At 34.4% G+C, this 18,188-nt stretch overlaps 1 protein-coding gene across 8 annotated transcripts in view; it reads right to left on the bottom strand.

Annotated features, from left to right (window-relative positions):
* HMGCLL1 (3-hydroxymethyl-3-methylglutaryl-CoA lyase like 1) overlaps positions 1-18,188 on the bottom strand; it is a 200,719-nt gene that overhangs the window by 96,247 nt on the left and 86,284 nt on the right. For all 8 annotated transcript variants that reach the window (XM_041732240.1, XM_041732427.1, XM_041732507.1 and 5 more), the window contains 2 exons: positions 14,044-14,107; positions 12,100-12,288 (listed from right to left, as the gene is read on the bottom strand). In XM_041732240.1, the coding sequence (XP_041588174.1) occupies positions 12,100-12,288; positions 14,044-14,107 (253 nt within the window). The remainder of the gene's footprint in view (positions 1-12,099; positions 12,289-14,043; positions 14,108-18,188) is intronic.

Genomic DNA, 18,188 nt, shown 5'->3' with positions numbered 1-18,188 from the left:
CCCTTTATCCCAGAGGGTCAATCAACTATAAAATAAAGGTTCTGATTATAGTTGGGAAAACAAGGTTTTTGTTTTTGTTTTTGTTTTTGCATAATTAAACCACAATTAAAGAGAAAACAAAATATTCTGATGAATTCAGCATTCAGGTTCTCATAGAACCTTTTCTATGTTGGAAAAAAAAACCCTCATAATTTTTATAACATTTTCCTATTTAATCAGTATGGATGCATTGCTATGGGAGAGGCATAGCATTTTTGGACATGCTCTCCTTTTGAGTAAGCTTCAACCTTATGATCTAAGCATAATCCATTATATAAAGATTAAAAATTTTAATTTTTAGCATATGACAATAGAATTTCATGTATTTTTATATGCTAATTAATTGAATGCCAGTTTAAAATGCCACCTAGCTAAGAAGCTTTTCTACCTCTTTTAAAAACCTGTGCATTTGTTGAAATCAGTAAAAATTGTTATCTCTGAAAACAAAAAGCTGATCACTTATTGCTAAAACCAGAGAGAAGTTTATTTAATAAAAGGATATTGGAGATAAATCAAAGAAAGCAACGTTATTCAAATATTCGATTGTTTTTCATCACTGATATAAGCAAGTAATCCAAACACTTGAAAAAAACCAGAAAGGTACTTTGTCATTTTTTTCACAAAGACTTTTATGGTTCAGGAGCCCCAGTTGTACACACCTGAAATCTGGACAATACTAAATTTCTGCTGAACTTCTTGTCCTCTTTTCTCTCTCACTTTTTTTTTTTAATAATTTACACATTATCCCACTTTACAGTAAGAGGATTTTCCAACATAATACCATGCTGGAGAAAGTTAATTGTGTAGAAAAAAAATTACAGTCATAAAGTTTTGAAAATACAAAGTTAGACTAAAACAATCTTCTTTACAGCAGTACTGCTCAGACTTTAACATCTGAATCTAACATCTACAAGTGTCTGATAAATATTGATTATATTGATATGTTTGGTAAAACTTCTGTAAGGGCATCCAATTTTCACCTTTTTGTTTTCTTTCATGCTCATTGATTTCTATTTAGATCTTTATTGATGTTAAAAATAACGAACAACATCTAATGCATGTAAACTCTTTATATCTCCTGGGTCTACTCACAAATAAATTGAGTAATAAGTTATTATTACTGTCATTAGTAGTTTTAATTGTAATAACTGTAATAATAGTACTAAATGCAGTGTTACCAAGGCAATCATTCTAGGAACTCTATATCTCATCTCACTTTTGCATAATTTAAGGAGGGAGACATCATTGTATGCATTCTACAGATGAAGAACTGAGAATGGAGACAACTCTGACTAGTGAATGGAATTTTGAAAAATCCTCCTTGTGAACCTCAAAAATAAATTACATAAAAACATTTGCTGTTTGGTAGCATTTAAGTATGGTTTAGTAAGAGGCAATATAAAAATGAATGCTTTGATATAAAACATTAGGAAAATAATTTGGTTTTTCTAAAAGAGATTACTAAACATATGGAAAACGTTATTAAGAAAGGCACAAAAACTAAAAGTCTGTTAAATTTAAGAAAGAAAAAAGTCACAAAGTAGCTTTCTTGAGGAGAAAGCTAAATATTGCCTATTTTGTTTTGTCTCCATCCTATCAATCAACATGTACTGTGATTTGTGGTACTGGATATTTGTTTTACTCCATTTTTACCTGGTTATGAAGACAAATCATTTGAGTAAAAAAATAAGTTATGCAATTGTCTGATATTAAACAGATGAAATGATTTGTTCACTAGTGTTTTACTCAGGTAACTTGGGAACATGAGAAGGGTGAAACTCAATTTCTTACATAAAAAATTAAATAAGTATATTGTTTCATGTACATTTCTTCCATTACTAAGATGTATGTTTTGTCACCTCCTTTTCTTGCTCTTTCAGTTTTGAGTGGTTATAAATATCCTACACTTAAAGCTATAGTCTCAAAATTATTTCTCTACATTAAATATCTGATAATTATGAATTCTTGACTTCCATACAATTATGTACAGTTGAATAAGCCATATAATAAAAACATACAAAACCTGGGAGCCCAAGAAAGATCTCTACTACACGATTAGTATGTGCTTTCCAGACTGAGGGGGGATGTTCCATTTATAACTCTCATTTGTTTCCTACCATTGTGGCCAAGTTTCCACTTATTATATGTCTCCTTGACTTAATATTAACTTCCAGTTTAGAGCGCTGTAAACTGTTTCTCAAGCCCTAAATTAAAGCAAATGATATCCACACCACATCCACCACCAATTTTACTAGAAGCCACTTCAAAGATTCCATTTTAAAAAATGAAGTATGGCCACTGCTTCCCAAAGCCAAGGTTAGCTCTGTCCATGACGAAGCGGAACTTTCTCTGATTTCCCCTCTATTTAAACACCAGCCATTTTTTCCAAGACATTTCTTTTTTCCTATACTAAAGGTAAAACTGGTTATTTTGTTGTTGTGGCTGTTGTTATTGGAGAGGGGATGGGAGACTAGAAAAGGAGAAGGACCCTGGAGAATTCAGTCTATTCAGTGTTGCTGGGGATTAGTACATGTGCATTTGCAGGGACAGTCCAGTGCCATATCCAGCTAGGTTTATGAACATACAAGTTCCAAAACATTAAAGATTGTCCCAGCTACACTCAGTTTCAGAGAAAGCAGCAGTATTTCTTTCTGATGTTGTCACTGACTTTCAAAACTATACAAAAGGGGGTGACAAAAAAGACCAAAGAACTTAGGAACAACTTTTAGCTTCCTCAGCAGGCCTCTGCTTTTCGGTCACTTCTTCACTTGTTCACTTAAACTAGCCTTCCTGCTTTACATCATGTAAAGCCACTGTTACCTCTTTTCTACCTATTTATATGGTGACTACAAATTACGCTCTGGGGCAATGTAAAGACGAGCTGGAAGTACACTACTAAGTACACTACTGCTTTCCCGGGCCCCCTGCCTCCATTCTGCTGTCCCACCTCCCATTATACCTGATGCCAGTGCACACAGTACAAGAACAGAAAACACAGTTATAGACAACTGTAGATACATTTTCTACTAACTGCCACATGAGTTGACAAGAATACCCACCCCTTTGTCCCTTCCCTTCTCTAACACACAACACATACACACATACCCCAAATAGCTCATCTTATGTTAAAGGTGTGTTCTTTCAAAAAATATTTATATGATTCCTGGCATATGAAGATGCCACTACCCCACAACCACTTAAAAATAATTTATCTCCCTGAGTCTTTCATTCTGCAGGTGATATGAATTTGAACCCTGCATCTACATGAGGGGCTGACAAAAGGTTGTTATGAAGTATAAAGAGAGACTAGGTGTTTTACCTCTATACATAGCCAAAGCCATAATGAATACTCTTGCTTTCTCCCCTTGTGAGGTGAATTTTTGCTGGTTTTTCCTTTGAGGGCCTGGCATTTTTGGAGGGGTCTCTACCTCATACAGGTTCTCATCCATGTTCCCCATCTTGTTTGGGCCTGGGGTTTTTTCCTGACCATTTATATGGCTGTTGCAGGATGAGAAAATGCCCCCAAATCTTGGTCCTCATCTCTTTCCAATTCAGCTAATTCACCATATGTCAAAAAGCTTAGCTTCTTTTCTGAATATATTTGTCTTCTTTCAGTTCCTAGTACATAATTCTCTCTCACAATGCCTTTTGCCCAAGTGGTGTTTCATCTGCTTGAACTTCTCTTTTCACACACTGGCATGTGCATGTGCATGCACACACCTTTATGGGTTAGTTTTCATGCTTTATATCCAATTTTAAATGTCATTTCCTCAAATAAGCATTGTTAACCATTACAATTATAATAGGGTATCAGAAGGATTTTGAATTTTGGCATTTTCAAGAGGAAGTTTCCAGAAGCAGAAGTTTGGGCGCACATATTTCGCATTATGCCTCCAAATCACAAATAACTAAATTGTCATTCATTATATAGTAAATATGCTATGCAAATTAAATACTACTAAAAGTGTTACCATATAGAAGATACACCCATATAAAGGAATGACAAAAAGAAGGGAAAGGGAAGGAGAGAAGTGAGAGGAGGAGGAGAGGAGAGAGAAAGAAAGAAATTGAAAAAAGAAATATTCATATGTATAAATGAGGGGTGGGCAGTGGGAGACAGAGGTCTTCAGGAACCTGCTGGTCAGGAACACTTAATAAGTTACAGTTGTACCTAAACACGGAATCCTGAAGTGATACCTAGTTCTCTATTGTTTTAGAAACCAGAATACCTAGGAAGGGAAAATTGTAAAAATTCCCACGCCCAAAAATCCATGGGATATCATTTTCTGTTCTCATTCATATCCTATTCCAGAGGATAACTAAAGATTTGTGCACATATGCTACAAAGTCAAAATAAGCCCTTTGTAGGGCTTGATCTTCACATTGTTTTTTAACTTCTGCCAAACAACTGTACACTTGAAGTCTATGACATAAAGCTTTACATATTGATTTTCAGCCTCACAAGAAAGTTTTGAGTCAGTCTTATCTTTAGTTGTCAAAACCTTGGGTTCTAAAAAAATCACACAAACCTATTTTTAGCTGAGTTTAACAAACTAACACTAATTTTTAAGACATATCCTTAAAATACTTTTTGTATGTATTGCGTTAACAATTCCAAATAATAAAGTTATTAGAATTAGAATTTAATATGTGATTTTCAATCATCTAACTTTCCAGATGTCTTCTAAAAGAATATACTTGATAAAAACCAGGGGTTCTTCCAAAAGGATGCCTGTAACATCAGAAAAACATGCTAAACAAAATGTAGAATATTTTAACACTATATCCTCTAATAGAGCACTAAATTATCAACAAAAGCATTAGTTACATGATCATAATAGAACACTCTATATTTTTTACTCCTCAAAATGCTATTATACTTTAGTCTACTAAATTTTATGGCTGAGAGCTTGTAAGGGTTAGTAAAAGCAGACATAACCTAAGAGGACTGATACTTTAAAATGAATAAATGAAGGACTGAGGGGCTCAAGATGATGGTTTAATATGACTCTGGGCTTGCCTCCTCCCACAGAAACATGGAATCTACACTTATATATGGAGCAATTCCTCCTGAAGAGGAACTGTGGACAAAATGAACTGCTTTTGCACACCAAAGGATGAAGAGACCATATGAAGAAAGGCAGAGGAGATGCAGACAGGGTAGCAATGGAATTCTCACCCTAATCCTATGAACTGCAGAAGGAAGGATAGGGCTGGGGCTGTGCAGAGATTTGTTTGACCTGCAGTGTGGCAAAAAAGCAGTAGTTTGAAGGGCCCTTAGACTTTAAGTTAGGGAAGCCTACTTACTAATTCTAGAATATCGATCAAATGGGGGAACTGCTGCAGCTCTCTCTCTGGGATTGGGGGTGTTGGGGAGCACCATTGTTTCCATTCCCTCTCCAGAATGATAGCTCAGATGAGAGCAGGACACAGGCGCTCTAGTCAATTTGCTTCCTCAGCGAGCCCTGATCCCACACCAACTCTAGCAGTCCCCATAATATAGCTCCTCCAGCAAAGCCCCCGAACTAATGTTATCCCAGCTATAGCTGTCCCACCAAGGATGCTCCCGTATAGCATACAATATGACACCCCCAGCATATACCCACTGCAGCCCCAGTCATTTTGCCAAGGCATCCTGGTCACAAAACAACTCAAAATATCTCCTGCCTGTACCCATGCTGCCAGTGAACCTCCTGTGTAAGGTACCCTACCCAATTCTACCCTGACTCCAGCCAGATAGCCAAAGCTTCCAGACACATGCAGTCTACAAAGAGGATGTTCCTATATAAGGCCAATCCTTCAAGACTGGGACAAATAGCTGTTTCACCTAGTTCATAGTAACAGACCAGAAAGTCAAACAAAATTAGAAGGTAATGAATATGCTTCAAGCAAAAGAATTAGACAAAGCTTCCAAAAAAAAAAAAGAAAGAAAGAAACAACTAAATGAAATAGAGTTAAGTAATCTACCTGACAAAGAGTTCAAAATGATTATTATAAAGATGCCCACTGGACTTGAAAGAAGAGTAGATGAAGTCAGTGAGAACTTCAACAACAACAACAACAAAATAATTAAAAAAAAAAAGAACCAGTTAAAGCTGAACAATAACATAACTGAAATGAAAAATGCACTATCAACAGTAGATTAGGAGATGCAAAAGAATGGATCAGGCATCTAGAAGAAAGGGTAATGGAAAGTACCCAAGACAACAAAAAGAATATTTTTTTTAAAAAAAACAAAAAAATAAGGTTAGGTTAGGGAAACTCTGAGACAACATCAAAGGTACTAGTATTCACATTATAGGGATCCCAGAATAAGAAGTGACAGAGAAAGGCACAGAAAAATTACCTGAAGAAATAATTGAAAATTTCCCTAAGCTGGAGAATGAAAATGACAGCCAGGTCCAGGAAGCACAAAGAGCCAGTAACAGGATGAATTCAAATAGGTCCACACCGGGATCCCTGGGTGGCGCAGCGGTTTGGCGCCCGCCTTTGGCCCAGGGCGCGATCCTGGAGACCCGGGATCGAATCCCACATCAGGCTCCCAGTGCATGGAGCCTGCTTCTCCCTCTGCCTGTGTCTCTGCCTCTCTCTCTCTCTCTGTATGACTATCATAAATAAATAAATAAAAATTAAAAAAAAAAAAAAACAAATAGGTCCACACCAAGACACAGAATAAGTAAATATAATGAGAAAAATCTTAAAAGCACCAAGAGAAATGCAACTAATTACATGCAAGGGAAACTCCATAAGGCTGTCAGGCAATTGATTTTTCAGCAAAAACTTTGCAAGCCAGAAGAGAGTGGCGTGATATACTCAGTGCTAAAAGGAAAAAAAAAAAGTACAACTAAGAATGCTCTATATGGCAAGGTTATTCAAATTGAAGGAGAGATAAAGAGTTTCCCATATGAACAAAAGTTAAAGAAGTTCATCACCACTAAACCAGCTTTATGAAAAGTGATAAATGGGAAAGACAATAACTAGGAGAAAATTATTAATGGAAAAACATTCACTAGTAAAAGCAAATATACAAACATCTAATGGTAGTAAATTGATCAATCAAGGGATTCACAAAACAACAGAGAAAATAGACATTTTCTATCTCATATACATAAAACATGGAGAGTAGGAATAAAAATGTAGTTCTTTTACATGTGTTCTAACTCAAGCCACCATCAGCTTAGTATTAATTGTTATACACTTAGGATGTTACATATGAACCTCATGGTAAACACAGTCCAAAGACTGATAATACCTACACAAAAATTAAAGACAAAGGTATCCAAGCAGTACTAAAGAAAGTCACTAATCAAAAGGGAAGAGAGCAAGAAACAAAGAACTACAAAAACAACCAGAAAACACTTAACAAAATGGCAATAGATATAAACCTATCAATAATTAAATGTTAATGCCCTAAATGCTCCCATTCAAAAGATATAGGGTGACTGAATGAATTAAAAAAAAGCAAGACCATCTATATAGCTGCCTATAAGAGACTACCTTCAGACCTAAAGATATATATAGATGAAAAGTGAAGGGATGGAAAAGATGTACCGTGAAAAATGGAAATAAAAAAGCTAGGACAGCAATATTACATAACACAAAATAGACTTTAGAACAAATATTGTAACAAGAGACAAAATGGACATTACATAATGAAAGAAGGATCAAGCCAACAATAGGATATAACAATTATAAATAACTATGCACCCAAACACAGAAGCAACTAAATATATAAAGCAAATTATTAACAGACATAAAGGGAGGAATTGACAGTAATTAAATGATAGTAGGGAAATTGAAGACCCCATTTACATCAATGGGTAGATCATCCAGAAGAAAATCAATAAAGAAATGCTTGTTTTAAACATACATTAGACCAGATGGACTTAATAGATATATACAAAAATTCCATCCCAAAACAGTAGAATACACATTCCTTCAAGTGTAGATGGAAAATTCTTCAGAAGAGATCCCATGTTAGGACACAAAACATGTCTCAGTAAATTTAAGACGACTTACATCATATCAAGGATCTTTCCCAAACATGACAGAAAGAAGCTAGAAATTACAAGAAAAGAAAAAGAAAAAGAAAAAAAAAAGACAAGTGGAGACTAAACAACATGTTTGTAAACAGTGAGTGCGTCTCCAAAGAAATTAAATAGCAAATCAAACAGTACATGGAGACAAATGAAAACAGAAACATATTACTTCAAAATCTTTGGGACATAGCAAAAGCAGTTCTAAGAGGGAATTTTATAGAGAAAAAGGCCTATCTCATATCTCAAGAAACAGGAAAAAATCTCAACAATCTAACATTATGCCTAAAGAACCCAGAAAAAAGAACAAACAAACCCCAAAGTTAGTAGAAGGAAGTAATAAAGATCAGAATGAAATAAATGACATAAATTCTAAAAATACAGTAGAAAAGATCAGTGAAATTAAGATCAGGGTCTTTGAAAAGGTAAACAAAATTGAAAGCCAGATTCATTACAAAAAAAAAAAAAAGAGAGAGAGAGAGAGGGGACACAAATTAAATCAGAAACAAAAGAAGAGAAATAACAACCAACACCACAGGAATACAAATAATCATAAGAGACTACTATGATAAATTATACATCTCAATTTGGACACCCCAAAAGAAATGGATTAATTCCTAGAAATATATACTCTTCCAAGACTGACACAGGAAAATGGAAAATCTGAAAAGACTGATCCATTAAATTGAATCAAAAATCAAAAAATTCCCAACAAACAGAAGTCCAGAACCTGATGGCTTCACAGGTTATTTTTACGAAATATTTTAAGAAGAGTTGATATCAATCTTTCTCAAACTATCCCAAAAAAATTAAAGAGGAGGGAAAGCTTCCTAATTCATTCTACAAAACCATCATTACCATGATACAAAAAACAGACAAAGACACTATTTAAAAAGGATATTACATGCTAATGTCTCTGATGAACATAGATGCTAAATCATCAACAAAATATTATCAATCAAAATCAATAATACATTAAGGATAATTCACCATAATCAAGGGGGATTTATTACAGGGATGCAAGGATGATTCAACATTCACAAATCAATATACATGATATACTATGTTATAAAATGAAGAATAAAAATCTTATCTCAATAGGTGCAAACACTTGACAAAATTCAACATCACTTAATAAAAACTCTTTAAAAAAGTGGGTTTAAATGGAACATATTAAAGGCCACGTATGACAAACGCAGTTATAATATTTGATGGCAAAAAGCAGAAAGCTTTTCCCCTCAGATCAGGAATGAGACAAGGATATCCAATCTTGTCAGCTTCAGCAATCAGACAAAAAAAAATCCAAATTGTTATAGAAGAAGTATAACTCTATTTGCAAATGACATGATACTATATATAAGACTCTAAAGAGTACACCAAAAATGCTGTTAGAACCACAAAATGAATTAAGCAATGTTGCAGGATACAAAATTAACAAAGAAAAATCTGTTGCATTTCTATACAGTAATAACAAAGTGAAAGAAAGAAAAATGAAAAAGGCCAATCTTCATTTACAACTGCATCAATGAGAATAAGATACCTAGGAATAAATTTAATCAAGCAGGAAAGACTTGTGGTTTGAAATCCATAAGACATTGATGAAAGAAATTGAAGACGACAAAAAGAAATGGAAAGCTTCATCATGCTCATGGATTGGAAGAATTAACATCATTAAAATGCTCATACAAACCATAATAATCTACAGATTTAATGCAATCCTTTCAAAGTACCAACAGCATTTTTTTCACATAACTAGAACAAACAATTGTAAAATTGGTAGGGAAGTAAAAAATACCCTGAATAGCCAAAACAATCTTGAGAAAGAAGAACAAAGCTAGAGGTCTCACAATCCCAGATTCCAAAATATACTACAAAGCTAAACTAATCAAAACAGAATGGTTCTGGCACAGAAACAAACAAATAGATCAAAACAACAGGACAGAGAGCCAAAAATAAACCCAGAGATGGTTAGTTCATCTGTGACAAAGGACATCAGAATATCAAAAGAAGATGTCAAGAATATACAATGGTAAAAGACTGTCTTTTTAATAAATGGTGCTAGGAAAACTGGACAACTACATGCAGAAGAATGGAACTGGACCACTTTCTTACACCATGCACAAAAATAAATCTGAATGGATTAAAAACAGAAATATGAAGCCTGGAACCATGAAACTCTTAATATGAAACACAGGCAGTAATCTCTTAGACACTGGGCTTAGCAATATTTTTCTATACTCATCTTCTCAGGGACAGGGAACAAAAGCAAAATTAAACCATTAGGATTACACCACCATAAAAAGCTTTTGCACAATGAAGGAAACCAACAAAACAAAAAGGCATCCTACCAAATGGGAGAAGGTACCTGCAAATGATGTATCCAATAAGGGGATAACGTCCAAAATATATTAAGAACTTACACAATTTAACACCAAGAAAAGTCCAATTAAAAATAGGAAGGGGACTTGAATAGACATGCATTTTTATGTTGTTATTTTTAATTTTATTTATTTATTCATGATGGACAGAGAGAGAGAGAGAGAAAGAGAGAGGCAGAGACATAGGCAGAGGGAGAAGGAAGCAGGGAGCCCAATGCGAGACTCGATCCTGGATCTCCAGGATCACACCCTGAGCCAAAGGCAGACGCTCAACTGCTGAGCCACCCAGGCATCCCTAGACACGTATTTTTAAAGGAGACATACAGATGGTCAACAGACATATGAAAAGATACTCAGTATGACTCATCATCAGGGAAATACAAATCAAAACCACAATGAGATATTGGCTCACACCTGTCAGAATGGCTAGTATCAAAAAGACAAGAAATAATAAGTGCTAGTGAGGATGTGGAAAAATAGTAACTCTAGTGCACTGTTGGTTAAAATGTAAATTGGGGCAGCCACAGTGGAAAACGGTATATAATTTCCTCAGAAAATTAAAAATAGAAATACCATACAACCCAGTATTTCAACTTCTGGGCATTTATTGGAAGAAAACAAAACCACTAATTTAAAAAGATATAGGCACCTATCCATTCCGTGGCAGCATTATTTACAATAACCAAGATATGAAATCAACTTTTTTTTTTTTTTAATTCATGAGAGACACAAGAGAGGGAGAGAGAGAGAGGCAGAGACACAGGCAGAAGGAGAAGCAGGCTCCATACAGGGAGCCCGACGTGGGACTCGATCCTGAGTCTCCAGGATCACACGCTGGGCTGAAGGCGGCGCTAAACCGCTGAGCCACCTGGGCTGCCCTGAAATCAACTTATATGTCCATCAATAGATGAAAGGATAAAGAAGATGTGGTACATATATACACAAGGCAGTATTATTCAGCCATAAAAAGAAATGAAATCTTGCCACTTACAACAACATAGATGTTGCAAATAAGTCAGATAAAAAAGACAAATGCTGTGTGTATAATAATACATGTCTGTAAACAAGCCAGACAGGAAAAGACATATACTATATGATTTCTCTTATAAGCAGAATTTAAAAACCAAAACAAACAAGCAAAGAAAAAACACAAATAGACTCATAAATACTGGTTGCCAGAAGGAAGGAGGATAGGGGAAATGGATAAAATAGATGAATGGTATTAAGAAGTACAAACTTCCAGTTACAAAACAAAGTCATAATCATGAAAAGCATGTGGAACATAGTCCATATTGCTGTAAGTTTATATGGTGACCAAGAAGAACTACACTTACTGTGGTGATCTTTTCTTAATGTATATAATTATTGAATTACTATGTTGCACCTAAAACTAGTATAATATTGTATGTCAACTACCCTTCAGTAAAAAAGAACAAATTTTATCAAATCAAATTAATAGTAACAGGAGACACAACTGCCCTAAAAAGAAGTGTGTAACTTACAGAAATTTCCTGAATGCTTGTCATGTGGTAGACACTGTTAAACATTATATCCATAGCAATTTATAAATATTATCCCACTAAAGCTCTTAACATTTATAAGTAAGGATATCCATTTTATACACATACACAAATAACACAAAATACCTGAAGGGCCGTAAGGATATTTGCTAAGGCTTGTCCATATGTGTCATGGCAATGAACAGCAAGAGCACTAGATGGGATTTCCTTCATGACACTCTCCAACATTCTCTTCATGCTTCCTGGAGTTCCCACTCCAGTGGTGTCTCCAAGAGAAATCTCATAACAGCCCATGCCATACAGTTTCTTAGATACCTGTCAGGAAAATTTGGGAGTTAGTAAAACAATGGAAATGAACAGATTCAAACCCTGTTATTTCTTAGCAATAACCTAGAAGTAAAAGTCACAACTAAGATTAGTTTTGTATTCATGGAAAACCTTATATTTTAGTTTTCTGGTCCTTTTTCTTGTTTATTAAATCCTAAGTATTATATAAAAGTTATAAAGCTATGACTATATTTTTTCTAAGGTTTGCCTTAGAGTCATAACTATCTACACTGTTCAGTTATGAAATTATAAGCTACAATTTCAATTATGAGAGGCTTCCTTTCTCAACCCTTTAATCAAACAGAAGAATTACAAATTTACTTTGGAAGTAGTATTTCTCAAGGTGCTGGATTAGAGTTCAAGAGATATCAATACCAGTTCCAGCTCTATAAATAAGTATTTCTGTGATTGGTAGTTAGTATATATTTCTAACTTAGTTTTTCTGGCTCATAAATGGATGTACTTGTGCAAAGTAAACTGTAAGTTCCCTTTAAGCTAGGTTACTAATGTCCCTTTGAAAGAGCAATAGGACTTTGCAAGGAGGAAGCATGGTATGTTAACAAAGACATGAGTTCTGGAATCAGACAAGCCTGGATTTAAATCTCAGCTGCCACTCATGCTAGTAATGTGATACTGGGTAGAATTACCTTTTAAAGCTCTGGTCTCTTCTGTAAAATATAGACAACAAACACTCTTACTTAGCATATTTTCTTTCTAAGCATTATTAATGTTTTTAGAATTACACTAATGATGATGCTAGTAAGGACACGTTGGAAATGTTAAGAAAAGTATATGCAATTATGAATGTAAATTAATAACAAAGTCTTAGAAGGGTCCCATGCAGGTGAAGGACTACAACATTGAGGCTTCTTTATTTTATACTATAGACCTCTGTGTGCAAAGGTCTCTCTTAAAAAATAGACTATGGGATAGCACTCATTTGAAAAAAAAATCTACAGTAAATTTCAAAAGTTCAAATGAAAGTACAAAAGAGGAATGGCTTTAGCCAAACTGAAAGTTTATCCTTCCTAAATTCTGATTTTTCTAACAATGCAATCTTCACTACTTCAGTACCACATTACAAAATATATGAAAAGAACAACAGATGCAAATTAATATTTCATATACAAATGAGTTCTGGAGAGCCTAATATAGTCTCAAAGACTGAGTATCTTGTATTCATTGGTATCAATTAATAAGTAGGAAAAGGAAATAGAAAGTGAATGTCAATAAGCAGGTCTTTAGTGATTATAATCTATTTCCCACACAACTGCCAATAAAAGGAACTTGAATCTCAGCAGTAAGAGCTATAGGATCTCAAGGCCACAGAAACAGTGTCCAGCAAAAGTGGTGTATACTCTGATACAAGTGCCAAAGTGTGCAGGACAAAAACAAAGGGACCCTAGCTGGGCAACCAAAGTGAAGTTTAAGTGTGTGTGCAGCAAGTGCCCTCACATTCTGATGGACCCTGGAAAGGTCACTCCCTGAGTTCTACCCAGGAAAAAATGAAACAGGTGTTTTTATTCCTTTACCTTGAGCACCCAAATGATAAGACTCAAATGTTACTTAACTTTCAAGAGCTATAAACAGTTAATTAGTTAATAACTTGATCAAACTTGTCTTCCATTTCATGGCTCTCCTTAAATTTTGCTGTGCAGATGCAATAACAGTAAGGAAAATAGGCCCCTTTTAGAAATAATATACATCATTTTACTAAGAACTAGGAAACCAGGGGTATCTTACTTCTGTCACTTTTTGTGGTGTGATGTTTCCTTCGTATGGACAGCCCAGGGCACAAGACACATACCTAAGTTTAAAACACAGAGTCATATAAATATATAGATGATGGATAAATCATTTCTCAGTTTTCATTTTATAAAAATAAAGAAATTACTAAAAAGTCATTAAAATGTATTTTACACTAATCCATTATTCTCAGAACAAATAAAAGCCATTTTGGAATATTTTCAATTTAACTCACATTTTTATCTAGTAATTACAATTTGATGTATGTTATTTGATGGCTGAAGAGAATAACATAACAGATGTTTATCTTGTGGAGTTTTTTATACTATAGTAACACATGAACATTCAAAGCAAAAAATACCACCAAACTACATAGTTTTATTTAAATAAGTACATACATCCAACTGTCAAATATCCAGGTCTCTGGAATCATAGAGAGATAACATGTAGATGACTAACTGAATTTCTCTTCACTCCCATCTGGATCTTTTGGCCTCATTTAGATACAGTCATTAATCACCCCCAAACTCCTAAACCTGGCCACAGCCTCAAAGTTCATCTTGTTTATCTCTCATGGGTATACCTAAATCATCTCAAACAGAAGAGTTTTAGTCTATGTTTAAAAGACTCCAAATAAAGATATTCCATAAGCTTCTTCGACAATTTAATATAAAAGTCAAGCCTTTCCTGAAATAATGCTACTTTTCCATCTTAAAGTATTAAGCTTTAGAAAAAGCCTGTTTTAGCTATTTTCAGTTCAACACCAATCTCATTTTATTAAACTTTCCTCGGAGATTTTACAACACTTGTATTAAAATAATGCATCATGTGGTTGATTGTCAGGGATGAAGCAATTCACATGAGAGAGGGGTGGTAGGAAATGAGGCTGGAGATCCAATTCTCTGAGCCAGAATATCACAGGCTTTAGATAATAAGGCCCTTGAATGCCACGCCAAGGAGTCTGAACTTTGAGATCACTCAAAATTATTAGGTAATGTACTGACAAGATCAGAGTAGTTTTCCAGAAATGTTAACTCTTAGAGAACTCTGGAAGTGGTTGTCAGAGGAAAAGTGGAGACAAAACAAGACAGACCATAAGACTGTGTTTCCATGATTCTAAGATGCTGTCCATTATAAGACATGCTATGAATTTCATAAAAGATTTTGGAGTAAAAAAATAAGCTATATATTCAATGATTCAACCCATACCTATTGATTCCAACATGTAATCTAATTTCAAAAGTATCAAAATGTGAATAAAAGTTTTATTTTGAAATTAAAATAATCAATTTTATAAATTAGGAGGTAGCAGTGATGAGGACAGAGGAGTAAAGAGCCTAATTCAATTAAAATTTAGAAATTATGCTGGAGAGGAAATCTATTTCTCTGCTCTAATAGTTACTATAATTTTGTTTGACTAATCTGTATAAATTTAATCAAAACAAGTGGAAAGGAAATGTTACATATATCTAACACTTGGAAAAGATGGCTGAGGTTGGTAGAACACATATTTTCAATGTGGATACAATAATCATAGATAAATTGTGTGTGTGTGTGTGTCTGTGTGTACACGTGTGTATAATCACCTTTTTTCTAAACCCAAAATATCTAGATGTGATTAAATAGAAAATTAAAGCCATGTATTTACATGTTATTTCCCTAAAAATGAAAAAAAATCCTAAAAAAACAAGTGCAAAACAATAAAAGCAAACGAACTTCTCATTCCCAACTTATCTGGGAATGATGTCACTTTGTGCTGTGACTTTAACCTTGTCCACATGCATTTTCATTCACTCAAGTTTTCCCTCTAATCCCTTGTGTAACTAGGGATAATACATAGAGTTGAGGGTATCTAGTCTAAAGATTCTCCTCACTACTATGCCATAGCCCCTTTTATCTATTTTTGATTGGTTGGTGGTTAAATTTCTCACAGACATATCTGAAATTATTTCATACTCTGCTGAAACCCCATACTACAACCTCTCCATTTCTTTTTTCTTTTCTTTTTTTTTTATCCAGTTTCTTACTTTTGGCTTAACATAGTTTTTATAGAACTATATCCTTCGATATTTCTTTCAGTAACGGCTGGGTCTTGCCGACCATTTTGTCAGCAAATGATTTTATCTCACCCTCACTACTGTATAGTAGTTTGGCTAGGTATAACATTCTAGGTTAACAGTCATTCTGCCATTTCATTTTAAACATATTTTACCATCTCTGGTCTCAGTTTTGCTGATGAGAATTTTGCTATCTAATGGTAATGCCTTATACCAATTTTATAGTAATTTGTTCTCTATTACCCTTAGGATTCTCTGTTTATATCTAATATTCTACATTTTACCATGAGAATGTCAGGACTTGTTATACTTCTTTAATATTTACATTGATGTTTTTCTTCAAATCTAGAAAATCCTCAAGGCAGTGGTTAATTAAGCCTCTCATATCTAATTTCCCTTTTTTCTCTTTCTGAAAATTTTCTTAGGCATTCGCTCTTAACCTCACTTTTAAAAGTTCTATTAAAATTTTCTATGTTGTATTATTGCAATTTCCTTAGATCCTACTTCCAGTCACTGATACCCATTTCAACTGTTTGTGATCTGCTGCTCAATGCAATCATCATTTTTATTTAATAAATGTATTTTTCATTTCAAGAAAAGTTTCTTTATGCAAAAGCTTCATTATTTTTTGTAAAGATTTGTTCTTCTATGTTTTTCCTTTGCCTCTATATTTTGAAGGGTTATTTTATCATTTTCTATTCAGATTCTTCTATTTCCTTTTTTTCTGTTAAAGTTTTCCTGCTTTTTCTTTTTGCTTTTTTCTTAGGGTACTTTGTATCATCATGTGGTATATAATTTTTACTGTGCCTTTTTATAGTTATTTTAGTTTCTGTAGGTGTTCCATGAGAGTCTTGAGTTATTCAAATGTTTCTGTAAACAAGATCTGACTTCTTTTTACCCTTTCCCTGTGGACTTTACCAGTTCTTGGACAAATTTCTACTTGAATTACTTAATTTGGTTTTTCAGAATACTCCACAAGTTCTACTGACTTTGCATTTGCAAGGAGGTGATTCCTAGCTCCAAGAATAATCACTTTCAAATCCATACTTTAGTAGAGTATCCATCTTTTCCTCTTATAGACATTAAAATTCCATTTTCAAGACACTAGGAGTTACATCTGAAATAGATACCCCATATGCTAGTGGCATCAACCTGCATGCTTACCACACTTTCTTTGATGAAATCTGAGGACTTTCTTTTTCTGAGTTTGGCTATATGTTTTAAAAGTGGTTATATTTATGTGTTAGTAATGGCAACAAAAGGGAGCCTCTGCATCAACTCAGTCCCCCATAGTCTCTGGCTTTCATCATTACATAGATAGATAATTCCAGGAATAACTCCAAATCTCACGAACATTACAAACTGATTTCCTGACACATTCACATGCCATATTAAGTTTACTCTGTCCAAAATGGTGCTCATTCCTGTTTCTCCTGCATTTGCCAAAAAAATAATAGCAATTTTCAGAATCTGTTCTGCCAAATCACTTAAAGCTGATATTTGAGAACATATTCAGTAACTGGGTTGGTTGGTTCTTCAGCTCCAGCTAGCATGTGACCACTTGTAGTGCCCGCCCCACCCCCACCCAAAGACTACAGAATGGTCCCTGAGTATTTTCTTCAGGACAGCTGCATACATCTCCTAAGGGATTTCCTTGCCTCTGGTGTCACACCACTCATTTGTACACTAGTAACTGCTGACAAAATAATATGACTACAGCATAGATCTAATTACATAGGTTTATACTCTGAAAATCTTTAGTTGCTTATCATTGTCTACCAAATAAGTTTGGTGTTCAAGTTTAGCAATTTGTGAAACTTCAGCATAACTTACTACCTCTTTCCCATTACACAGCTTCAAAAACTCCCATTCCAATGAAAGTAAACCTTTTCCTGTTACTTAAACATTTCTTGAGATTTCTCTTCACTATGCCTTTGTTCTTTGTAGATTTCCTGCCCCACCTGAAAAGGCCATTATTTCTGATTATGCTTCTATATATTTACCTATCTTTAATGACTTCATTTTATTGACACCTTCTGCATTACGTTTCTCCAAATCGCCCCAGAGAAATTTAGTACAGTATTA

Source organism: Vulpes lagopus, chromosome 1 (assembly GCF_018345385.1).
Source record: "Vulpes lagopus strain Blue_001 chromosome 1, ASM1834538v1, whole genome shotgun sequence".
Classification (NCBI taxonomy): Eukaryota; Metazoa; Chordata; class Mammalia; order Carnivora; family Canidae; genus Vulpes; species Vulpes lagopus.
This window is presented reverse-complemented; position numbering and strand designations above follow the sequence as displayed.